Below are 27,321 nucleotides of genomic sequence, written 5' to 3'. Positions count from 1 at the left end.
CCCAAGCTCCTTTTCTTGTCCTTTCATTCGCGAAGCTCCATCTCTTCCGTTTGTACAAATGTCACGAGAGACAAACTTTGTATGCATGTTGTGGAATAATATTCGTGGTCCCAGTGGGTGCAAGAATAAATAACAGGAAGGCTTTAGCCATGCTGACGACGAAGAAACATCATGTCTTTCTAGGGATTTCATGCATCCAACAGGCGGGCACGGTCTATGAATATCCAAATTTCAAAGACTGGATGGTTGCTGCGCTCAGAGAAAACCCATCAAGATGGGTGTTGGCTACTTGATACACTCATGGGTCTCGGCAAGAACTCAGAGATTCAAATAATACTCCTACTGAAAGTCTTGGCATCAATAATTGTATATGAGAAAAAGTATAAATCTTTCATGAATCCAACCATACTTGATACTCTTGCTATTTCCCTCGGCTAAAAAAAAACAACAACAAAAACAAACCTTCATTCGACTTTGTTTATATAGTCAGTAAATTAAATCGAATAATCCTATCCCAATAGCGTGCCTCAATTTCAGAAAAAAAGCAGAAACAAAATGGATGCCGATAAGTTATTCATCACAAATAAAGTAATAAAAATTTCAAATAAGAAGCGACGGGTGTCAGGCGCTATTGAGCGCTAAAGGGGGCGCCACTTCATTTCCTTGAAAGGCAACCGCGAAGTGATGAGCACTGGAGCTCACGTGGCCAGACAGTAATCTTCAGAGGCTTCCCCTTTACATCCGTTCCGGTCTGGTCCCTCTGGGCGCTGGCAACCGCCGGGGTGACTTTCATGCTGCGTCTGCAGCTTCCTCCCACCCTCCCCATTACAGGGCGTCTTGCTCCTCGTGCAGGGTGAAAGGTCAAAGGTGCGTAGCGTGTTACAAGAAAGATTTGCATGTCCAGCATCCAAAAATAAAATCCTATAAAATAACCACACCACAACACCCACTACCTCCACCATCACAACTAACCGAAAAACTATTTTGTCGATGGTATGACTTTTAGAAAAAAAGAAAAACAACAACAAAGAGATAAGCCGCACCACTGGCTCTCTCGGTCCTTAATGAATGAAATGAAAAACAGAGGTTGGGGATGAAACAAAACACTAACACGAAACACAGGAAGCAACAATCAGCGGTTCGTTGGGTGGTGTTCGGGTAACTGCTCAGGGTGAAGTAAGCGAAGGCGCAAGGTTATTATCTTCCCCTCCCTTACTCCTGATGTTTGTCGAGAAGGAGATCCGGGTGCATACCTCTGAGCGTTTTCTTACCTTCTTCCTCTCACTCCTTCTTGGAAGGTGATAGCAAAGTTCGTAGCAGTCCTCCCCACCTTCTTTCCCCCGAATACTGCGATACGCTGAACGGGTACATCCACAGCAACCTAGATGCAACCTCATAAATTATTTGCTGTTCGCTGAGGGTAAAGAAAGTTCCTAAGCTTTTCGGAAGTTAACCTTTTCTCAAAATGACTTCCTTGTGTGACTTTTCAAGTGGTTTACAAGTTTTCCTACACTTCAAAAAAAGATTAACAGAAAAATACTTTCCCGATGGAGGAAATGTGACCATTTAGGAAAAGTTCTTCCGTTTGTTGAGAGGCTGTAATAACGGTCCATGTAAGACGATGAATATGTTACTGCCAGGAAGGTCGAATGGCCAATAAAATTTGTGCCGAGAGTCTGTAAATCACCCCGAGAACCCGAAATGGCCCAGGTTCTGTTTGTCATTATGTTAACTTACTTTGGTTTCAGCGAAACAGCGGAATGTTGATAAATATCAGAGAGGATGGGTTGAGGGGAGCAAGCAGAAAGACAACCTGAGCAAACATTGCGAACATAAAAAAATTATTTCTCTTTAAAAAAAATATTTGATGTGCAAGGGAAGGAAAGAAAACACGACACTCATTAGCGAGCAATGATTATGAAATGAGATGTTATGTCTGCTCTGAGACTCACAAACATTATCTTTATTATTCTTTGCGCTGATTTGATGGTCACACGTGTGTGTGTGTGTGTGCGAGAGAGAGAGATGGAGGAAGAAGGTGCTCTAAGTCGTCAGTTTGAGGACAGGGAAAATAAATGGTTGTGCCAATTCTTAACACATCAAATATTGGATAAACATTGAATAAGTTTTATATAAATATGTGAACAACAACTGAAAACTCTTCCAGGCCGAAGTATTGTAAAACAATTTCTAAAATATAATTATTCTTATTTCATACTATTCTCAAATTACATTATTCTCTAAAATAGTCATTCCTAAACAGCAGCATTCTTAAATCAATTTATTTTAAAATCATATTATAAATGACCTGCTTTAGTTTCACCTTGGAATGTATTTAAGGGGTTAGGGTTAGGTTTATCGGTGGTGTAACCTTTGTAGCAAGTGAACTTGCCTCAGCTCCACCCGTGTCCACGAAGGAGTCTGGGAGGCCGGCTGGCTGTTCCTCCTATTTGGGAATCTAATTTATTTTGCTTTGTACGGCAAAACATGTTTCCAATTACAGAACCATCAAGCCCAAAGGGGTTTTTTAACACTTTCCCCTGACTTCAATTGCCCTTCCCCGAAATGAAAATGTGTCAGACAGGGACTGGCTCATGAAACGAGTGCCAAGCACGCTTTAGAACTTCACATACCCGTTTGCTTAATGTTTCTTGGTGGGCGAGAGGGTAGGGATATGAAAAAGACCTCTATCTTCCTCCTTCTCTATATCATATAAATTTTAAAAAAAGATGATCAGTTTGTTTTCAGATCTTACACGCGATTACATTGGAAGTTTTTGACATTTTATTCTATTTTCTACACATCCCATTTAGGATGAATAAAGTCCCCTACCCAATGTCAGTGTCTTTTCTCTACCTCGTCCTCCCTCCTCCCTCTTTCTCACACAGTTTTTACCTCTTTATTTTTTCTTTCTCTCTCTCTTCAACAACACAGAAAGCCAACTACAGTTTTGGGGAAGGGGTGGAAGTAGAAGACATGGTGAAACTTTCACACGTTCGTGAGCTTGCTTTGATCTTCCTCTCCAGTTTCAGCAAGCAGCTCCTGTCTTCACAGAGGCCACGATGACAGACGTCGACAGAGCTGCTTTTTCCCCGTTGAGAGGAGATAAGCCGGTCCTTCCGACATTCCGGCCATCCATCCCCTGGCCTGGCGTGTTTATAAACCTGCGTCGAGTCTTCCATCACCCGCAGGAAACGCTTTTTTCTTCTTTCTTTTTTATTTTTTTAAATAGAGATTTTTGTGGCAGAACAAAATCCAGACCTACCTGCTTGAGATACGAACCTGTCACCCTAAACGTCCAGCGAACAGCGTGCAGCATGAAGGCGAGTTATGGGTATAATTAAGTCTGTACGCAGGATGAACCTGTGGATGCTGAGTTGTATACAAGTATCCTTACCTACCTATTTATATATGATTTTATTTAAAAACAAAACCGTGCTAGGCCTTAGGGTAATCTATAGAAACATGTTTGATGTGCTTCGTGTGACTGGAATTACTGCAGTCGACGTGACACTGTCTCAGAGAAGAGAGAAAAAAGATATAAAAATATAGAAAGAAAAAAAAAGCAAGACTGATGGAAGGAAGGGTAGTGGCGGTAACGAAGGGGTTGGAGAGAGAAAAGGAAGAATAAAGAGATACACAGGCGGGTCTGTAAGCACTCTTTTATGACGTAAGCTCTCGCACCCGGTGAGGAAGAATGTGTCTTGTCACTTAGCTCCCCCTCCCTTAGCAGCTCCACCTAGCCGCCTGCTGCGATGTGAGTTACGGGCCCAGGCGCCCACACCGCGATGCCAGCACAAATCTCCCTCCACATCTAATCAACTCGGGGCTAATGAGGAACTGGCGGTGAATTTACACCCGCCACCCGGTCTGATCAAGCCCCACCTTCGGCCCTCGGCAACGGCCACACTCGGCTTCCCCCTGTTCATCCACGGTCACAGGAATGCAACAGGAGGGTTCACCCCCTTTAAACATTTTATTTCATATTTAAATTTTATATTTTCTCTTCTATCCAAACAGTTTTTTCATCTTTCTTTTTTTTACATCATCTATCTGTGAAATCCTTAACACATATCCGGATTGAATCTTTCCACGAGATTCCTTTGATATACCTTTTAAGAAAATCCAGTTTCGAAGACGCCATCATGTTCATGCGCACTAAATCAGTTTCCTTTTCAGCGTACTTCAAATCAGTCGTACTTCGCATGCGCACTTGCTTTACTTCCGGAAAGACAAACAAGCCAGTCAGAACGCGCTACACATCTTCACACGGTCATGTAGCAGCGAAACTGGATACAAGTTTATCACCCACAGCAGCATCTAAAATGGCCGATTTACCTTTCCCGATAAATCATGTATCCAATTGGGGAGTATTCTGCTTTTTTGTTTTTTAAAGTCACAGGCTTGAGCGGGCCTTGAACCACCCACACACCGCTCCATAAGCGAACGCACTGGCCAGACAGCTATGAAACCTATAGTTACCTGTAGTTACCTGCTGCTTCTCTTAATCACCTGACATTTCTCTTGTCCAGCTTCTATGATGATCTGTTGTTATTATTATTATTATTGTTGGTGTTGCTAGTGGCAGTACGTCAACGTAAGGACGAAGTCACGTGTAGGTGCAGACTGAAATATGGAGGCTCCTCAAAGCAATGAAGGATAAGAAAAATCTGTCGCTCGTATCTATGAATATAGATTAAAAATATGCATCCCCCGTAAGCCAGAGAGAAGCCAGCAGATTGGAAGACGCCGTTGCAGAGTACTGATCAGGGTCTAGCAGTTGTCGGTGCCAGAAGTAGCAAGAAAACAAAATTCACAATTCTCTCCTAACCCTGACCTCCCCAAAGGAAAGAAAGTAAAATAAGGAGGATGCCAACATATACAGGCTAATTATGAAGATATCAATTAAACTAATAATAATGAAGCGATAGTGAATCTTGACTGAATGGGAAGCACGGGCACACGACTGGATATGTATCTGGAACAAAGGGAGGGAATGAGGGGTAGGGACAAGAAAGGTATCTCATAACCTCCCCTTCCTTTCTTGTCATCGCTGCTCGCGACGTCCACACTTGTTTCGCAAATTCTACAGCCAATCGTTGCCAGCTTCCTTTGAGATGTGCAGTACCTTACTTGTCAGCTCTCCGACACCGCCATGATACCCTCCAACTCTGACCTTTTCCTGACAAAGGTCACTGACTCTAGCGACAGCAACCTGTCGACAGACCTATTGTATCCTTCGTTGGTCATTTGCTAACTCTCTGTCGGGATAGTCCAAAGCACTAAATTGAAGCTGTCACTTCGATACTAGTAAACCCTCAGGACTGGGACTTATGCCGGTAAATTTTAGTCAGAACGGACGTGACCCTTTGAAGGCGAGTCCCGGCTGACCCGAGGTACCCGAGAGGTTACCTGCTTGCAGATAGGAGTCGACGAGGCGTGCCAAGTGTTTTGACCCAGCGGCTTGGAACGACTTACATCTGCTTTTACAGTTGTTAACAGAATAAACGAAGACTCCAACATCGCATGTTTGTATGATTCCCAGGAGTTACAAACAAAGCCAAAAGAAAATGCAAATAAATAAAAAAAACACAACTTTCGTCTCTCGTTCCTTCATGTCCTGCATCCGCATCAGTCTGCTTGGAAATCTTTACAGTCCCAGTTATCCTCGTGGCGGATGGAAGTACAGAAGTAAACCTCGCCGGCAACAACAAAGAACGATTCGCGGGGGTTATCAGCGGTCGCGGAGAGTAACTTCCCTTTCTCCTCCCACTTCTCAGCAAAAGGAGGGGGCAGCACTCCAAGCACCCAGGCCATTAGGGGCGGCAACTGCTGGGCACTGTATGAAACTATTGCTTTTCCCCAAAACTGCATTTTCCTCTTAGCCACGTTTTCTTATCGCACGACGAACTAAGAGCTTTTTAGGGGAAGCGACTCCAAAACCTTTTCTACAAAAGTTGGTTGTTAGCGAGGCTGCACATGACATCGTTATCACTTGAGGAGGAGGAGGTCTGTTGTTGTCTTTACATGTCCTCCCGATTATGCATCGTTTATTACTCCTATATGTTTGCTTCTTCGATGTTGTTGTTAAAACTGTTGGCCATGCTGTTGCTGTTGACGATAATGCAGTTCTCTCGTCCACAACCTCTTTTTCTCTCTTGTACATCCAGCAACCAGCAAAAGCCTCCTTCATTGTCACCTGTCTATCCTTCCTGCCCCTCGACAAAGATTCCATCGAGTTGCTGTCACCTACCCACCATTTTCCATGTGATTTTTAACTCAAAACACTTTTGAGAACCAAGATGGCATCAGAGTTAGTATCAACCACACAATGGCTGTCATCGTCAAACACGTGATGAGAAGGTTAAATTTAATTTTTAAATTTAAAAAAAATGGCAGGAGGGGTGGGGAGTCAGAGACACTGTTGTCATGTCAACCACAGTTCCTCTAAAGCGGATTTTGTACAAATGGCCCCAGAAAGTCAGGAAGGGGTGCGTCGACTTCTGATACCCGAAGCAAAACTAACAAGTCGCCCATAAATCGCAGATAATAAATCTAGAGTTTGTTTCCCCTTGGCCATAAAGGTGGCGCTCGCTTCCCATGAAACGTCACATCCCCTGTTCTCCTTCAGGTTCCTAATTAGCTGCTCCGCTATCAAGATGCCAGCCGGCCAGGCGACCATAAATTCCAGTCCAAAACTCAAGGAAAAGTGACAAGAACGCTTGATTCACCAGTTCTCTAATGGAAGACTTTTTTTTTAGAAAAAAAAGGGAAAGAATTCTCGCACCCACAATACAGTTTCCTTTTAGTCACGTGAGTAAAATACCAGGGGCGGTGAAGGACAGTGAGTTATCGCCCGCTACGCCTATCTTGGCGGGTGTCTTACAGAAACACCCGTTACAAAAATGTATGACTACCACGTGTGAGTGGTTCACTGTTATTCCCCTCTACATGTAGAGCTGGTCTTTAGGAAGGATTTACAGTGGACTGGCATGTGAACACTGGTTCAACAAAGACATTTAGCGGCGAGGAAAGAACTGAAGACAGATAAACACAAATAAACAAAAGGACGGAGAGAAAAAAAATATTAAAGTGCGAAAGAAACACAATATGCGGCTGGTAATTATTAGCTTTCAAGACAAATAAAGCTGGAATGAAATGTTGGCACGGATAAGATGACATGAAAAAGCTATGTCTGAGCTCAAAAAATAATAAAATATTTATTTTTTTTCTCATTTCCCAACACATAGACCAGCTGAATGCACTTTACAAGAGGTAAAGGACAGGAGGATTGATGCCGTGTGATAGAGAAAATAATATTCTGTGTATACAGCGACATGTTTGAGATATTCTGGTCGAAAATCTACATATCGGGAAGGTTAGAATAGTTCTGAAAGTGTTCCGAGTGTGTGTGTGTTCACACGCTCACATACGCCCTGCATGTTTGCTTTGTTCTTTTTTTATTTTTCAGTTTTATTCGTTTGCTTCAATCGTTCTTTTCCATCGCTCTTTGTTCTAGCATCACGCATTTCAATTAATTTTCCATTAGTCGCCTCTTTGTCATGTTTCTGATCACTCACCCGCTTAAAAAAAACAACAAAAACAAAACAATAAACAAACGCCTCAATTATTAAACAGCTGCATAATAAAATTCAACAACGGACTGCCCTGACCGTTTTCTGGACCTGCAACACCAGGAACCATACATTGCATGTTGATGTTTTCTGGTGATAACAAACTTATTGATCTTCCTCTTGAACTATTTCACTCTCTGTATCCTATCTTTCTCTCTCTCTCTCACCCTTTCAACTCATCTTTTTCCGGCAACCCCTCCAGACCAACCATTCACCCCTTCATATCTCCCCCGATCTGTCCCAAGGCGAGGTTTACAGATTGTTATGGATGTTACCTATATCACAGTCCATGGAATTGTTGTGGGTTACCCCACACTGACTCAGGAATTGCCGCCCTTGTCTCGCTTGCCTCAGTGTCTTGGGCTCAAAGACAGACCTTTGCTGAATATATTCCCATTACATTTTTTTTCTTTTTTTGTCTTCCCTGGTTTCTATTTACAGCGCGTGCTGTCTCGAAAGTTGCAAACTTTGGTATACGACTTTTCATTTCGGTTCCCTACCGAGGGGTTTATGTTTGAAAAATTAAATTTCCTCGAAAAGCTGGCACGGTCACTGGACGCAAGGCTTGACGGTTGAGAAGTTACGAGGCAGAAAATAACTAAATAATGTAATATATTTTCTGGAACTTCTTTCTGCCGCGTAAAGTTTTGACGACGGTCATGTGACAGCAGACACAGCAAGGGTGCGGGGGTGGAGTTGGGTGGGGAGGGGAATTGGGTATTTTACGCCGAGCCAGCAACTAAGTCTACACCACCGGAAAAGGAGCTTTGTAAGCAGGTGTCACATGCTGCAAAAAAAAAAAAAAAAAATTACCCAAGACGAGACGTGAACCCACGACAGCCCAAACCTTCACTCTAGTGACAACCGTTGCGCTACCGGATGTTGCCATGGGAGACAGACCACACAAACAGACTACTCAGACCTTTGGGTTAACATTCTGGAATATGAATATGCGAATATTAGGAAAAGTCATGGGCTGTAAGGCTTGTGCCCAGTGAACTTCTCGTCGTGTCACTGGGAGGTGGGAGGAGGAGACAGACTGGTGGAGAAGGAGGGAGGAACAAGCAAGTCAAAGGTCAGACTTGACAGTCGCGTGGGCTGCCTAATAAACATGTAAAAGTAAGGGAATGTGATACTTAAAAACTTCAGTGCTTGTGGCAACAGGTCTAACCTATAAATGTCTACTTGCCAACACATGAACGACAGATCCCACCCCACGGTCAGACAGCGGGGTTCCATTAAAGATTTTCTACAACGGCCAGACTTCTTACTTTCATGAAAGAATCTCCACCTTTAATTTAATCTTAATTCAATAGAATCTGACCGTCTGTAACTGTTCGACAGCTGGAATTAAACTTATTTCGAAATTTTCAATTTAAAAAATGTCTACTGGCCTAGGAGGGAAACTATTACAGAGGTAATTCTAAATAGAGTTACACATCTGGAAAATTACTTTTTACATGGTGTCGGAAGGGGTGGGAGTTGAAAAAAAGCCCTACATTTTAATGACAAAAGGTCTCTCCTAGAAATCAGAATGTCTGAACTATCTTCCGAGAGCAGCTGTCACGAAAGGCTGTCCTCAGAATTCAGTTTACGACAAGACTCGGGAAGATGGAGCCACGTGAAGAAGTTAAGAAAGTGACAGACATTATGTTCACCTCCATGCAGCTAGCTCCAGTATAGATGACATTAGGGTGCACACTGCCAACAAAGAGAGGTAACCACGTTACAGACAGCTACCCCCACACCCCGACCCCTAGTATTTTCACGGTCGTCACGCATGCGTGGTGTCTCTCTCGTGACTAGAAGTCGAAACCAGTTACGTGCCCTTGTCAAGAAGAACAGAAGACGAGTGACGAATGGCGTGAATCATTTGTTTCAGACCACGTACCCGGGATATAAAAACTAATAATACATACCCGGAGTACATGTCACAGCAAAGGACTAATACGACCCTGAGCAAAAAAAGGAACGGTAACTCGGTGCTTACGTGTTTGTCGTTCTTTCTTTTACCTTTGCGCATATTGCAAAAAGCTCTTCTTTTTTAACTTGTGTGAATAGCTACCCGAGCTATCTGTAAAGCCAGTGCGATGACTCCAATTTTTATTTATTTATTTTTAAACAAAAGTTTGGGTTGCTATAAGGTCATCTTTATTTATTACCAAAGAAATCGAATTGAATCCTTTCAAGAACTAAATCTTTGAAAAAAAAAGACAGAGGGAACATTATCTGGTAATCTTTTTCTCTACAACTTTCTCACAAATACCAGAGTCTCTACCTTCACACCTTCATGTTTGTCAAATACGCTAGAGTTTGATTAGTCAAATTTGTAGTCTCTTGCAAAGATGAACGAAGAAGGTAAGCCAAAGAAGAGAAAGCGGTTAGAATCCCGAAAGAAAGAAAAAATCCTTACTTGTGGCAGACTAAATAAGGCTTGTCTTTCGTCGATGCTAGATAACCAGGTAGAGCGAAATGGCACGACTAGACAGAGGCTTTTAGTCGCATGTTTCGTTTAATCTTCTTCCACAAGCAAAGCACGATTCCTCCCGCTCCCTTCCATCCATCCCCTAACCCTTGACACTTGCTGGATCCAGCCCGGGGCTAACTAAGACAGCAACAGAGCTACAGTAGTAGGCTTCATCGATGTTAGGCTCAAGTTGTAAGTCTGTGAGCCGCCTCTTGCGAGCGCCAAAAAAAGTTCACATCGCCGGCAACGACCCCGTCGCACCAACGCCTTCAGATAGATATACGCATGCGCGGCATGTTTACTAAACATGGCCGCCGTCTGCGATAATTATGACAGATTTACCACTGGAGTGCAAATGGAAGATTCTATCAACAGCGCAGCTAATTCCTCGACCCTCCCAACCCCATCCCAACCCTCTTCGTTACTCCGTTACCGGATGATACACTTTGCAAAAATAAATAATAAAAAAAGAGGACAGCTAGTTTTTCAACTTCGATTTCAATGCCTGATAAGATTGTTCTGCAAGATCCATTGACAATAATTACCTTTCTCTTGCAGACCACCATCAAGAATGTTCACAACGGACAGGCTGTTTGCTTAGTGTCACGAGTGTCATGCACCTGCCTGTTCAACAGCTGCTTCTGCCATCAGGACCGGAACTCGGGGTCTTGGACGTTTTGTCAGTACGGCATGAATCACTTGGCGATGGCACCATCTGACCTACTCACGGGCCGTTGGCCTTCGCTGACCCGCCAGGGATTGTAGTATGAATGGACAGGGTTAAAAACTAGGTAACAGAATTCGAACTCGCGAAAAATAACTAACACAGAGAAAGATAGACCTCTGAAGAAAAAATAACCTTCCCTCGGAATTCACCTGCCTCCAAGCATTTGTCACTCTTATCTGCCATCCACGTCGCTGAGGTGTCGACAACACACGTTGTTTTTTTTTTTTTTAAATAGAAAACAAATCGGAAAGTTGTGTGGGTGGGAGGGATGATGTGGGCAAGGAAGTCTACATCCCAGGGCAACAAAGTCTCAGCACGAGGTCTGCACGAATGACTCACACAGGGTTAGTTATTTTATGAAGGCAATTGATTTTTTTTTTTTTACTCAAAATTTTATTATATAACATATTGACTAAATTTGTATTAAATTCTTAGTTGACCGTCGGTCTACTGAAATGAAACGACAGTCCTCATCATCATTGATTATACCATTAGGAAATGAAATATCTCGAATGCCGAACATAATGGTGCAGAAGAAGCTGAAGGCTCGTGCATGGGGCTGTTTCTGCAGCTGCGCAAGCAAGCTCCAGTTTTGTTAATCATCCGAGTACAATGCAAGCAAAGGAGGGCAGTGAAGCTTGATTATGTTCTTGTTAATGCTTTCCAGCAGTGTAGCAAAATTTAAAACAGTTATACTGCTCACTACAAGTTCAGGAAACGCCCTCCACAGGAGACTTGCGTTTGTTTTTTTATTTATTATTGTCCTCCACAAGAAGACAAGGTTTTAAATAAACTTTCTCATGAACCGAGTAAACTCGATCGCAGCAACCCTACCTCTCACCCCCGACTTGCCCCACCAGGTTTATTTAGCTTGTTAGGATCAGGTATTGACTGAACTATGACCTATGCAAGGTTTTGAGTTGAGTGACGTCAGCAATTGAAGGAGATGGAACGAAAGTATCGTGCAATTTTTTTTTTTTATTTTTTTTTTTTTTTTGCACTTTTAAGCACACATGCGCAAAACGCCAACACCAGGACAAGCCACAGGCTACACAACCGACGAGGTTCGAGCCCAGTCTTGCGTTCATGATACTTAGCCTTCGTCACCTAGACTCACAGTCATGACCCCGACCACAGTTTAAAAATAAAAATTCAAGGTAGGCTACCCGGCACTTCACCGCTCTCCCTTCGAGAGTTGGAACCTCGTGGAACCCAGAAAGACCACACAAGGAACCATAACCAGAGAAGCACAGGTGCATTGTACTCACAGACACCACCACCACAACTTCGAAATGGTAGAAGCCATCTTGGGCACGTGACAGCAATGTCATACACCACGTGACATCAGGATGGCACGCGCCTTTGCCTTCCGAACTTTCCGCGGCATTTGTTGCTGGCGTCCCGTCTTTCGCTGATTAACGCGCCAAAAACAAACACTCACCCTGGAAATGCACCCCTCCTTCCCGAGACCATTCTCCCCTCATAACTCTCCCCTACCCCCCATCAACTCTGTTGAGTACCCTGAGAACACACAGATAACAGAATACAATAGAAAAATTCCAACCAATAAAATACAACAGCGACTAAACGGGTGCAAAGGCCACCTCGATGGTGAAGACAATCCACCCTGACTGGGACAATGACAAATGTATGGAGTCAATAGTCGCCCTAAATTACCTGCGATTGTCATCGTCTCTCTTGAGCCAGCGTTTTGTGAGTCAGGTACCCATTCCACACCTTGGTCGACAAAGGTGGAGGGAATAAAACATTGGCTGCGACACACAGGTATGGAGAATGCAGGTGACTGCATGGACTTCGCCGCTTATCACAGCCTCGACAAAAATATTTAAAGAAGGTCAAAGGTCAGACTATTTCGACACTAGTCTGCCTCGATGCAAAGGAAGAACAGAATGGTGACGATGCTTTGATGACAGACAGCGGGGCGAAACACTCTTGAGAGATCGGTTGGCAGAATCAACAAAGTACCTTCGTGTCATCGCTTCTCACTCTGGCATGTCTTCTACTGCTATCGTCATCGCTAACATCAGCAGTAGCAGCACAGTCACAACAGCAGATAATAAAATAATAATCAATAAAAATAAATAAATAAAATTATAACGCCTACCACTTTGTCCTTTTCTTAAACAACAAAACTGCGCACAAAAAAAAAAACAAAAAAAAAAAATAAATAAATAAATAAAAACAGACACAAAGGAGAAGGAGAGAGCAAGCCAAGCCAGCAACGTACATGGGAGGTGAGCAAAAAAAAAAAATGATAGGGTGAAGAGGGAAGAACACCCTGGAGGTATGGGTGAGGGAGTAATATCAGATTAAGTGTCGGCTCCGCGAAGACGCTTGTACAACTTGTACAAAGACCATTAAAGTCATCATGTGGACTGGGGCTTGACGGGTCGAGCCTGGAAATAGTATCTCAGTGAAGCTTTCACTTTGTGTGTATGTGCCCCGTTTCATGTAAAAGAGTTTTTTTTTTTTTATTTACATCTACACCAGACATCGTATTCTCTCTCTCTACCTCTTTATAATGCACGACTCAAATCGATTCAAACTCTTCTTTCATGTTTTACAAAAAAAAAAAATAAATAAATAAAATCGGAGAAGCTAGAACTACAGTAATAAATAACGAATACAGCAAGAAAATACAACAAAAAGCTTTGGGGGATAATATTTCTCCCTGGCGATCGTCTTCCGACAAAAACAAGAAGAGAATCTTGCGTCAGGAACAGGACCGGCCTTTGTCCCTGAAGACAGCTCTGATCCTGCCTCCATTTCTTACCTTACGTGAGAGGCAGACGATTTATGACAGGGCTCTACAGGTAAGACCGAGGGGCTTATCAGAGGACTGGCCTCAAGAAACGGAAGAACCGCAACCCTCCCCGATCGTGTGACAACAGCCGTCTAAGCCAACCAAGGGCTGTAACCGAAAGGAAAGAGTTGTCGTTACTGCACCCTTCGGGGTATGGTGACAATGCCGGTGTTGGTAAGCGCCAAAAAGGAATGTTCCCCGCACCCTTTCCCATACATATACACACACCCTCCTCTTTTGAACTCACTCGATTAAACGCTCGTGTAAGCGACAAACTTTTCTGTTCATTCCCTCTACCCTTCCTCCGCCACCCTACCGATCCTTCATCTACCTTTCTCATCTCTGGTTTCGCTTGTCATTTGATAAAAAGAGAAAAGCTAAGTGAGAATTAGTCTTGAAATGTCTCGTCTATCTCTTGTGTCGACCGATAGGATAAACAGAAAAATAAAGTGTTCTGGCATGACAGATGTGTTTTCTTTTTTTTTTTTTAATGGTTTGATAAAAGCGGGTGAAGTCTAGACAAACGCCATTATTCTAAAAAGGTAACTAGGGGTCATCTTGTCCTGACATTTAACGGTAACTCAGCATGGACAGACAAATAAGACACACATACACATGCACGCACGTGGACAAGAACAGAAATCTCACGTGCTTTGAAATCCTGCGAACTTAGGACGAAGTCTTCTTCATTGGAGTATGTCCACTCAAAGACCTGAGCCAGCTGGGATAGTGAAGCTGTTGTTATTTATACTGTTGTTCCTACGACTACAACCACTGATCAGTAAGACTTTCTATACCTTGTGTAAACTTTGACCTTACTTTATACCTCGACTATACCATCACTTCTCGAACACACAAAGACTAAACCAGCGAGGACAAGCGGGTCAATTCCCTGACCTCCATAGCCAAACTGCTGCAGCTGTGAACAATTATTTTAAAACAAAAAAATCTTTTATGACAAGGGAACACGACGGTTGAAGAGATGGACTCGGAAGATTTTTTTTTAACCCTCTCTAGCCGTGGCTGGCACTGGCTCCCGCACTGCCGATAACATCTTTCGGCCGTGTCCATTAGTTCTGGCTGGACGCATGGCTGCATCCCCGCTAGACCGTTATCAGAGAGATCCTCCTTCACTTGCCTCCTGACACTTGACACCCGTGACCTCTGTCCTCGCTCCCCTTTCCCCCTACAGTCGCCGACCACGTTGATCTCCGATACGGTCTCGGTGCCACCGTCGTTGCCATGGTAATCGCATCTAAGCTGTCCAAGAAGACAGACTGAGTCTGCGTGGTCAGCAGAAATAAGTGCTACGGATACAAAGAAAGAAAAAGTAAAAGAAAAAGAATGTTTCTACAAAAAAATGTGCGATACTTGTCAACAATTTATTTTCGTGTGTCGTGGAGGACGTAGACTCGACAAAAAACGACTGATGAAAACGCTCCCTGAGTAGAAGATGAAAGAAGAAGAGGAACAAGACGATTTTAGAGGAACCAAAGAGAAGGGGAGGCTGTTGAACATTTTCTGGCGACATGACCTAATAACCGGGAGCTGGGAGGGAACCCATTCCGCTCGCGAATTTCTCTCCAAGATTCCCCTTATAGCCGCGGTGTATCTGATGCCTCGCCTGTCTTCCTCAATGACCGTCTGTCTTCGTTTGCAGACGTAGCTTTTGTCGGACAATTTCATTCTCTGGGTCTCCCAGCCAGGACTTGCACAAATTTCCTTTCCTTTCCTCGCAGGAGTTGTCTGCCCTGTGCCCTCCGAGTCACTGGCCTTCCCTTTGCACCACTCACTTCTTTTCCGATCGCCGCAATTTACGGTCCTGCGACCGTTTTTCGATGTGGTTTGCAGGCGGCAAAAATGGACCGAAACCTTACACCAGATAACTCACTGAGTATTTTGAAATCAGCCAACCTTTCATTTCAGTCAGACGGCAGGGAAACGAAATAAGAAAAACGGGTTTTAGTTTCGGATAGCTTTGACTTACCGAGACCTGGTTTATTCTGTAGCCAAGACCGCACTCAGACACCACATCTGTAGAAGCTATTACAGCAATAACCACCATCTTAAATCTCCTTTCGTTGATACCTCATGACCTAGGAGTAAAGTTTCAGAGAAACTTGCCATTAACCATGATGACCTTAACGACAGAAATATGGCGCCGATTTCAGATTACGATTTTCCGAAATTCAAACAATTTTTCAGTTATTGTAATTTTCCCGACATGCTGTTTTTAATCACTGTACTCCATGGGAGCATTATCACAGATCAGCTGTGCATTTTTCTGCACCTTCATACAAACATGTTTCGCACGTGCACATCGTGCTCCATCCACTTGTCACAATGACCCTTGTCGGAAAAGGTCAAGGCCGGCTGTCACTCGGCACCAAAGCGTTCTTAGCTCTTCAGGTTGAAGCCGCGGTTCGGATTCCGCAAGCGCCAGCCGGTCATCAGGCTAATAGACAGAGTGGCTTCCCTGCGGTAGGATCAAAGGACTGCAAAATGACTTCACACGCTAGCGGCGAGGGCGGGGAAGGGAGGAGTTAGGGAGGAGGGAGAGTGCGGGGTGAAGCAGATGCGAGTCTCATCCGTGAGGAAATGGTAATGACAGTTCACAACTGATTCACCCATGCCATTTGTGTGTGTGCGGAGTCGTTTGCACCCGCCGCACTTTTTCTCGTCAAAGGTGCAGTTGGCGGGGTGTGCCGAAGGCCGGGTGGGGAGTGGGGCGAGCGAAGCTTAAACGCTACAGAAAATTGGAGACCACCCAGCTGCAAGAGCGACATCTCGCGGCGACATCTCCGCTGTCTTCTGTACTGGAAACCGCGGCGTTTGAACGTTATAATGGGGGTGAAACACTAGCCTCAGCGCCAACTTTTACACGGGCCCTCGCCAAGGGCCCGACAAGAGAGGAGCGCACATCCCACGAGACTTTATCTCCCTCATCAGGATTCTTTTTAAACTCTCGTCCTAAACTTTCAAACCCTGTCCCCCTCCAACGGAGGACATCCTTCCCTCACCCCTACCCTGTGAACTTTTACAGTCTTGTGTGACTTGACTGTTATCAGGTACACTGTTATCCTTAGTTCGTCTGTCTTTTTGTCTTTGTCGGTCGAAATCCAATACTAACAATGCTAACACCTCCTTCACCCACGAGATCCGTAGAAACAATTCTTTTACCCCGACGAACTACCCATTCCTGTCTTAGGTACGAGCAATTCGTCGTCTATTACCCCGACATACGAACAGCCTGTCGGCCCCTTTACAGAAGTCCAATCCACCAGTGCAAAGTTTTATTCATTCCTGTTATTCGAGAAAATTCGTTTTTTCTTGTCAGATATGACCTTCTGTCCCATCGACACTTTCCCAGACTGTTTTTGTCTCTCACATTCACACAAACACACAGACATGCTTCACATATACCTCTGAGTCCATAAGATCGTTATAAACCTGTCAACTTGCTATAGTTTAGCTTCACAGATCACGTTTCTCGATCCCAGAGAGTGCAGAAAGTCATTACGAATGTACCCAGACATATTCTTCAGCTCTCTCCATGCGTAATATTTTTCTCTGTCACCCACTCATGCTCAGGCAAGCGGAGAAGCCATAATGACCAGCTTGCATGTGCAGACGTCACTTTCGTGGGCGCCCTTTCACACTGACATGCAGTCCAATCTCCCCCGCGGAGTTTACGGGTGGGAGGGAGAGCAGAAAATATTGTCGACTGGAAAAGCGACGAAAAGGTTGTAGTTCACCTTCCCCCCCCCCCTCCTTCCTTTCTCTCCTGCTGCTATTTTCTTTGGCAGCTAATCTGCTTGCTTATTTCTCTGAATACCTCCGTGTGCAGGAATCCAGCGAAGACAACTATGTGAGAGGTGCACAGGCACTGAAGACTGTTCAGTATCCAGCTGAAACGGCTCTTGTTTCTGAAGGATGAGAATTTCTGGGGCGACGAAGATTCTTCGAGTATGAAGTTACTCCCGGAGTGCTTTCGAGACAAAGATTTCGGAATTCTGACAGATGTAATTGCCTTTACCTCTACCCAGAAGTTTGCACTTTTTTTTTGTGCGTTTGTTTTTACTTGGGATGGGGGAGTACTTTGTTTTGGTGGGAATAGGAGGAGAGTGCTCTCGCTACATTGAATGGTTGCACGTTTTTCATCCGGTCAGCATGAGAGGATGGAGACGGCAAAACAAAGAGGGACTGACCTTTTGTGCTGCCTATAACAAACAGGTCTTACAAAATTAATAAGCGGACTGCTCTGTTTTTCCATTAAGATTTATTTTTCTTTCTTTTTACTAGCACTCTAGAACAGTCAACTCACTCTAACACAGAATGTCCTTTGAAAATTATAAATAATTAATAATAAACCAGTTCCACCTACACGGACATGAATGAACCTTGTTAAAGGCGAAACAGCATCCACGAGTGTTTCATTTAAATAAAAAAAAGAAAGTGCTTTTGGTGCAGACGTCAGACAGTCTAAACTTTACCCTCGACATATACATCCGGGGCATACACATTGGGATCATCTTGCCACTCGCCATACCTTTTGCATGAGGTCATGAGGTCACCACCTCCACCAACCCCACCTCAAGGTACGATGAAAACAATATCCTTTTATTCAAAATAAACTTGGCTTCTCTAAGTGACAGGGCTTTCTCAAGGCAAGGGAACTACCCAGGGTGAACTCAGGCAGAGATGATGGCGCGAACGCACCGGAGTGACCTGCCCTTGCCTGCGCCCCCGTGTCCCCGCTCGCTCGGCGGTAGGTCGCTCCACGCGACCCTCGACCCCCAACACGCGGGTCTGTCTGCGGCGAAGTGTACCCCCTTCCTACTTCCCCCCATCTTTCCTCCCCGGTGAGTGTTCAGTGGAAGTGAAGTACCGGCAGCTGGTGGCGATTTCACAATTTCACACTGTGACCAGAGAAAGTGAAATCGTAAGGGAGCGGGGGTGCAAGGGTCAGAAGCTGTTGTACCTGTCTTATCCCCCTCCCCAGTCTCTGTTGTCCGTCGTCAAGACACACGCATGACTAAACACACCTGCGCTCCTCCAGATACCCAGGCTGCTGCCGCGATACCCCACGAGCCTGAAGTCTGCTCACGATGACGCAGTTGAGGGTCGTGTTGCTTTCCTTCCCTCGAGACATGAATTATCAAACTATGCTCGTGCTTTCTGCCTCATTAGGACCCTATCCCTGCATATCTTTCCTCACGCGATGAAAGCTCGCCTTCCATTTCGCATATCACAGCCAAGGGAAGTCATGAGAGGAAAATAAATGAAGAGTGCTTTCCCCTCTGGACACCTGCACGAAAACCACGTTTCTCTGCAGTTGCATAACCCCTTGCCCGGCATCACAGATCTGGTCTGCTTGTATCTCGTGTTTATTTGATATTATCTTCCTCACGGCGCGTGCGTGAAGTCCGTTCAGCCACCACCTTTTATGGCAGTCAGTCTTTACAAACCTCGCTCGCTGTTGAGCTTCTCGCGAAAACTCGTTTTTCACCTGCCGTCGAGACAAAGCGAATTGCAGATAAACATTTTATTGTATTGCTGTGTGCTTGTGGCAAATACAATTACACATAAGACAACCGCGTAAAAATGTGTCACTATACAAACTCCGAAATTGTAACCACACATTCCATTGGATGAACCACTCCGACGTCATCAGGTTCAGCGTGCAGCTCGAGGGGTCCATCGAGATCGAGGTCACGGGGATGGTGAGTGACGGTTGTCGAATGTAAACAAAAATAAATAAAGATTCTGTAGGCGTTGCTAGTGTTACTTGACGAAACAGACTTTAGCGCCCTATGGCCACCGAGGAAATTAACCCATCAATGCTTCCCGAAGGGGATGAGGATGAAGGGTGGATGGTGAGGGTAGAAGGGGAGGCAGACAGCAGGATATCTCAGTAAACTTCTGCCGAACAAAAACATTTAGGTCGAAGACCTCCGCTTATTACCAACCCCCAAGTCAGATAGTTTCTTATCAGCAGCACTCCATTCTCGGCGAAAAGGTTTTAAAACCTGTGCGAGTTCCAAGGTTTAAAGAAATAGAACCCGTGAGGATCGAAACTTAAAGATGTTGTTTGTCCAGAATATAAAATTGTCTACAGGATTTCAAATTCTTAGTGTTTTCAGTTCAAAATGTATTAATACCCGAAAATTTATAATGGTGTTAATGCCTTTGTTTGTGAAAAAGAAGAGAGTTGAACTTGTTTTGTAGAAACTAGCTTATTCAAAGTACATTCGATTTTATTAGTCGCCCACCCTCCCAACAAAACTAAACCTGATGAACCTCGTAATCAAGATACTCCCACTCTACTTCCCCTTATCACCAATAATCAGGACATAACCGAGCTTTGTCAACAACGCAGGACTAAATAAACACTCTAGGAAAGACATAAGCTCACAATCACTTGTGACAGGAGCTGTCTTAAATTCTATACGACCGTGAAAGAAAGACAGGCAGACGGCACAACAGACCGAAAGCACACTTCAGTTCCCGAACTAATCCCATAATTGCCTGGACAAAGAGCAGACGAGCGGGCTCTGGAGGAGGCTGAGAGGAAGAGAAGCTGTGAGAAGTGACCCTGATCTGTACTGCTTGTCACCCGTCACAGCTCAGCTTCCAGGGCAGAGCAGACGACCGTATCTCCCCGTGACCTCGACCCCCGTAGGAACAGGATAGGGTTCCGCACGACATGCAGCCCCCTGGCACGTGAGCATTCTCTAGGTGGCGCTGGAAGTCTGGGAACTTGGGTCTTGCAGACCATCGTTGTTGTCAAATGTTCTAGAGGAAAGCTGTCCACGGATGATGTTGTCTGTGATAAGACGAGGTCAAAGGACATGAAGACTACGTCATCGAACAGAAGAGACCATCTTATACCTGTCCTGATGAATACTTCCAAAAATTCTTAAAATTTCAAACTTTCTCCTTCCCTAATTGAAAATAATGTTGTTTGTTTCCAGAAAGAACATCAAAAAGCAATCTACAAAGTAAACAAGGAATGAATTCTCAGACTTTTGGACAAACCCTTTACCATTTATATTTATTGAGTCTTTGTTTTTCCCTTCGAGACCCAAGCAAGCAGCTTCGAGTTCATCTGCACACTTACATTGATTTTTGTTGGATGTTTTATTTTATTCTTCTTCAAATCCTTTTCTTATGGAGGACATGTTTCAAATTATCATGGTACATAAATAAATACCAAGCGCAAAGCCGCTTTAACTCTGAGTACCAGTCTTGACTTGGTACAAATCCTGGCCTTGAACCTGACACTGATCCTGACCCTGACGAGCTGCAAGCTGCTTTTCATTCCATGGGCAACAGTCTTTGCCAGACCACATGTCAGGCGAATCACGTACCAACGACGTTGACTGCTTCAGTCATTGAGTCGGCGGCCCACCAATCGCTTCGTAAGCCTATCGTCCTCGACAGAAAAGTCTCTCCCTCGCACCATCCTTTCCATCAACCCCTCTCATCGATCAGCTATTTATGGATCATTGATCAGCTAATGGCCTCTTCTCTAACAAAAAGTCCCCCACCTCATAATCCCCTTTCCTCTTCCCCTCCGTTCTTTGCCCTCACAATAAACATCACGCTGGCACGAGAAGAGAAAAGAAAAGCAGACCTGCTAATTATATCTGTCATGCAGGAATCCCCCACTAACACCATCCTCCCTTACACACCCCCCAGGACTGTACCAACCCATCCGCACCCAGGACCTTGGACGAGATGGAGTCCGACCACTAAGCCGGGCTGATCTACGTTTAGCGACAAAATGAAAAATGTCGCTAGCATTGATTAGCGCTATCTTCGTAGCGACAAGTCCCCTGCCTTTGTGTCTGATTCAATCATGCAGCGCCACACAGCGGCTGGCCAGCGGGCTGCAACTCTGCGCAAAAGATGTGCTCGATTATTGGCTCCAGGGAAGGACGGAGGGAAGGCTTGCCTATGGGTATCCCCCGTCCCTCAACCCCCAACCACCGTCTCCTACCCTCCTTCTCTCACTCAGGAGGCCGTGCCCGAGAGGTATAGCACGGGCCTGGGAAAGTAAAACAGCTTTCACTTCATTAGCCACGCGCACCAACAGGCCATTCTGCTTAGGCTCACCCGAGACACGGTTATTTCCCCTGGACGACCAGTTCTCTCCCCGCGATCCACAGAAGGTCAATACCGTGGCCTATGGGGGTCACAGCGCTGTAATGGTGTTTTATTTCTGGCAGCCGCCCCTGAACATTAAGTATAGGCCAGCTGCATGCAAGTCAGCTACGAACATCAAAACTACTGACAGCATTATAAGGCTATTGAGGCCTTTTCATCGCATACCGATCATATCGTGAACGACTACGACCCGTCACCATCTACCGGAAATGACTTGTGATATAAAGCTAATAATTATCGAAAGAACGCCTATCCCCGTTTGCCTCCCGTTCTGGAGTCCAGCCATCACATCATGCCCACAATGCACAGCGGTTCGATGGACATTGAACCAAACCGTGACCTCATGCGAGCTTGCTTTGACTTCTCCACAGTCCAAGTAATGTTGGTCACCAACCAACGACCTTTCAGTTGTCGGTGATCACCACAAACCTGTGAGGAATCTTCACACGAGTGCACGGGCACGATTTGACCCAATCAGCATCTCCGACCTACACTATGGTCACGTGGTGTATGAATGGGGTCAAAGTGTATCGGGATGCAACCACGTCCTACGACATCATCAATAAGAAACATCTACGCCATCGATGATAAGAATATCTACCCCATATCAATAACAAATAACTGCACCATCAACAGTAAACTACATCAATAAACAACGCAGCAGTCTCTTCAAGAAATGAACTCAGTGGTGGGGTGACATCATGGGGTTGGGGGAGAAGAAAAGAAAAAAATGAATGAAAGAAGATTCAATGAAGCCCCTTTCACGAAATGCATCACGGATAGTGTTTTAAAGAGGATTTGGCGGGTGAGTGGTAAAATGGACTTGCTTGATGTCGATGTTGGTAAAAATGTCAACTTTTTTTATATTTTGTAACTGATCACATTTCTAAAATTAGAAATGTCCACTGGGATAAAAAAAAGTTGGTTATTTGTCATTAGTCATTTTGGCGTGAAGATGTTAAGATAAAAAGAGAAAAAGAGATGTCAGGGGATAAAACTAAATGTCAAGATAAAAATAGATAGGGAGGGGAATCGGGGACAGTAGACACAAGGGAGCTTACCTTCTGTCGCCACGACTCTCACTGCAGCACTAAGAACGACGCCGACGATGAGGACGATAGCCACTGTGGTAACCGCGACGACGCCACCAGCACCAGCGCCGGCCGGTCGGGGGTAAATCCTTGGCCGCCACCCACTCATCCTTCATGCTCCTTCACCGGGAAGCCACGCATGGGCGGTCACGTGACGCTTGACTGACGTCCGGGCGCTGAAGGCAAAGTATCCCAGCCTTAGGTGTGAAGTCCGCGGTACACCTGTCAAACAAGAAAGTGGCAGCGCTCTGGTTAGAAACCTAGCAAAGACAGGTCTTGTCTTTATTATTTAATTAGTTATTTATTCTCATCGCTCCCCTGTGAGGAAAAAAAAATCCTGTCTGGGGTTTCAGCATTCGCGGAAAAAAAAAAAAAAGAAAAGAAAATCGAACATCGACAGATCGGGTAGCATTGTGCTAACTCAGCAAACTGACTTTTTTAGAGGTTTTGACAAAGATTTTAAAATACTTTTTGGAACATGATGAAGAAGTTTAACTATCTTGATAATTGCTGGTCATGGTTTGTTGAACTGTCATGTCAGCCTGACTGACGAAGTGAGTTTTTGTTTGCTCAAATAAAAACTCTCTCTGAAGTGGGTTATCCAACGACCATGCCACATTTTTGTTTACTTTTAACGAGGGAGACCTCCACAGGATGTAAAAAGAAAATATGGATGTTTAAGAGAATGAAGATGACGACAATGACGACTTTGATGAAGAGGACAAGCAGCAGTGAAGAAAGTTTAGACTTCCGTTGATAATACAAACATGTACTGATGTCTTGAGTTCAATTAAACCTGAATAAACTAGTCATGTGAAATAGTCCGAGTACATCACCTCAATAAACCAGAGATGGACGAGTACATCACCTCAATAAACCAGAGATAGAAGATGGACGAGTACATCACCTCAATAAACCAGAGATAGAAGACGGACGAGTATATCACCTCAATAAACCAGAGATATAAGATGGACGAGTACCTCACCTCAATAAACCAGAGATAGAAGATGGACGAGTACATCACCGCAATAAACCAGAGATAGAAGATGGACGAGTACATCACCTCAATAAACCAGAGATAGAAGATGGACGAGTACATCACCTCAATAAACCAGAGATAGAAGATGGACGAGTACCTCACCTCAATAAACCAACAAACCTGCGATCTGACAGCAGGACGACGTGGATCGGGTCTCGAGCTCACGCCGCACGCACTGCGCCTAAATTAATTTGCATTTTTAACGAGGCAATCGAGCGAGCGAGCGCAGGGCACGTAAAGTGGCCAATCACAGCCCCGCTTCCCGCTGGAACCACCAAGGAGTTACTCTCCCCATCGTGTTGTTACTTCCCTTTCCTACACTCCTATCACAATCACCGTTGCTATTTTTTTTCCTTTTTTTTCAAAGGTGTTAAAATCTCCTCGCTTTTGTTAGGTTTTTTTTTAACTCACCAGTCATCAATCCCTAAATATTGGCAACACACTCGAGGAAGCGACACGAGGGAAGCTATTATTTAATAAAGAGAAGGAATAAGGTTCAGGGTTAATGGTGAAAAGCATGAGGGACCTAGTGGGGTATACAAGGCAGGCTTCTGACCCCTGTATAATAAATACAGATGAGGAAATGATTTCTTCGGCGTCAAAACGATGGCCTCCGAAAGGGTGTCCCTCAGCGTTCCGATTCCAGAAGCCAGACCGTTTTATCTCACGCGCTGCTACTCTTGCTCCTCTGGGCGTCAAGAGCTAAAAATAACTGGACGCTCGGCACTTTCGTCGATAGAATCCAAAGTGAATGACAGTTCTGGAATATAAAAAAGAAAAAAGGCGGAGATTCGTGTGGTTGGGTGGTGGTTGGGGGTGAATGGGTGGAGCAGAGAGGCAAGCAAAGATTTGTCTGAAAAATGACAAGTGTTCATGGTGGTGTTCATAATGGGAATGGTCTGGCTGTTGGCACAAAGGATGGAATTAAAAAGAGCTTTACTGAATGTAGGATGCAGAATTATCCAATCTCCATTTTTTTCATCTATCAGGTAGTTATCTGATTCAGAAGTGGCTGTCAACCTTGTATCATTTGTTTCACTGTCACCTAAAGTATTTCAGCTTGGCCCAATTATAGGGTAGAGCATCTGTCTCTCTAAATGTTAACTTCATAAAAAAAAAAAAACTTGGTCAAATGATTTGAAGCCTTAAATAAAAAACAAGAATGAATAAAACATAGATATTTTAAAAAAATTACTTTAAGAGTGCATATTGTAGAATTACTGGAGAGCAGCGTTGTAGTATACCTGATAGTATATCAGACCTGATAAAACAAGTCTTGTTTACCAAGTGACTGCTGGTTTATCGATGAAAACCTGAGAACGCATTGTCAGCCAACCATAAATCAGCACCGAGACCCACCACACGCAAGGTGTGGGACTTGCCACCCGGAGGATGACTCCTTCCCACTTTGACAGCCCTCAACACCCCTTTGACACACTTGAAGCTTTGTCCAGGACAAACGCTGACCCCCAGGGTTGTCCAGCCACCCCACTCCACCCACTTCCGGCCACTTAGCCTCTGTCAGTCACGCCCCAGCGGCTCTAAGGTAGGACAAGGCCCCAGTCAACAGGTTCTGTCTGCAAGGACAGGGCGGCTTAGTGTCAAAGGTCGCTTCTTTTTTTTCTCTTTCACATCAAGGGTGGCTGGCGAGGCAATGCCCGACCCATGGAAGATTCTCTATTGTATTCCTTCCTTGGGACTACAAGCTACTTAGTAAGCGTGACATTCCAAGGATGTTTCATTTTAACCGACAAATATTTTGTGTATGCAGATTATCTTTACTATTCTACACCTGAACCATTCTTACCTGGTTAAATTATCAAGAAGGACATGTCCAGCTTTCCCTGTTTTGACCACGTGATCCCTGCACTACCTAAATCCATTTTTCCGGACATCCATGCAGGAGATTGGTATAGCATTTTTTTCCAGTAGCTGTTGGTTATTACAACATAATGTATTGCTAATGACAGAGCAACATATTTCTTTTTTATTATTTTTTTTTCGCAATGTGCCGCTTCGGGGCAGGCACTGGCGGTCACTTCCGGAATAGAAACAAAGCCTTCGTGCAGCGCCGACTCATTAACAGTGCGAACGAACCCAATTTCCGGTACAGGACAGGAAGCTGCGCGAGGCCAATCTGTCCCAGCATTAGGTTAGCTGGTGACGTCATTCAAGCGTCACCGAGCAACGCCCACGCGAGAAGGTTCGGAAGCTGGCCGATCAATAACTTACGAGGGACAAAGGGAAGCTAACTCTGACAGGCCAGGGCCAGGACGCCACCCGGGGTGCGAGGGAGGAGGAGGAGGCGTGCCCAGTTAGGCCCACCTTGCCTCCCAGGTGTCCGGACCTCGTGAACCGTTCACGGCTGACCGCTCCCGGTCCGCGACTGCCACAGGACCAAGGAAGGAGCTAAAGGAACTGCCCGCTGACAGGAACTCCCATCTCCCTCACAATCTATCGGCCACCATCAAAGAAGCAAGTCAGGCTTGAAAACGACCGACGAGGCGGAAATATCAAAGGCAGGCAGCCGTAGCGACCAGCTGGACCGAGTGGACAGTGCGGCAGGTTGCCTGCACGTGTGACCTGTGAACTATGACCTGAGACGGAGGGGAACGATCTGACATGACTGTCCAAGGGAAATCATTCTAAGAAGTGTTCTGTTTCAATAATTTAATTACAATAACAGAATTGAAATACTTCAGTGATAGTCCTGATATGCCCGGGATGAGGAAGGTCTAGCTAACCCATGACAAAATGTAACACTAAATGTATTACTTATGTACAGATACGTCACCAAAGGCTTACTATATCAGACATGTGATCATAAAGCTTTCTCCTACTACTCCCACATTTCTTTCGTGAGGAGGATTCTTTCATCCTCGTTCATCCATTTTTAGGTTTGATTAACACTGATGGAGATTAGAGGATGGACTTAGGAGAGTTGGGAAGTTCCAGTCACCAAATTTAAGAAAACAGAAAGAAGGACTTGCATCCCTGACTTCTTCCGCACTCACATCACCCATGTCTAAACACGTCACCGTTGTTCTCTCTCACACACACATGGCCGGAAGTCAACTTCACATGAACATGCAACCTCAAATTAAACACGATTCTTAACTCTACGCCCACCCAGCACCACCCTAACCCCCCAAAAAACATCCAACAAACAGAATGAGTGCAACGCCCATCGAGACCAGGCCGAGGGCCAACTGTACCTCATGACGCAAGCCATCAACACAAAACAAAAGCTTTGGCGAGCTTTGCTTGAAACAACACCAGCTAGAAGGCAACTACATTTCCCACTTCCTGTCTTAGACAAAAGGGTCACACGCCGAGGTGACCTCCCGACCTTGACACCTGCCAGGCCTCT

General features: G+C 44.8%; 1 protein-coding gene across 8 annotated transcripts in view; it reads right to left on the bottom strand.

The window, feature by feature from the left end:
- Positions 1-27,321, bottom strand: part of LOC112568014 (roundabout homolog 1-like) — a 278,799-nt gene that overhangs the window by 61,386 nt on the left and 190,092 nt on the right. For all 8 annotated transcript variants that reach the window (XM_025244995.1, XM_025244993.1, XM_025244994.1 and 5 more), the window contains one exon: positions 22,883-23,134. In XM_025244995.1, coding sequence (XP_025100780.1) covers positions 22,883-23,021 — 139 coding nt within the window. In that variant the 5' untranslated portion in view covers positions 23,022-23,134. The remainder of the gene's footprint in view (positions 1-22,882; positions 23,135-27,321) is intronic.

Source organism: Pomacea canaliculata, linkage group LG7 (genome assembly GCF_003073045.1).
Source record: "Pomacea canaliculata isolate SZHN2017 linkage group LG7, ASM307304v1, whole genome shotgun sequence".
Lineage (NCBI taxonomy): Eukaryota > Metazoa > Mollusca > Gastropoda > Architaenioglossa > Ampullariidae > Pomacea > Pomacea canaliculata.
This window is presented reverse-complemented; position numbering and strand designations above follow the sequence as displayed.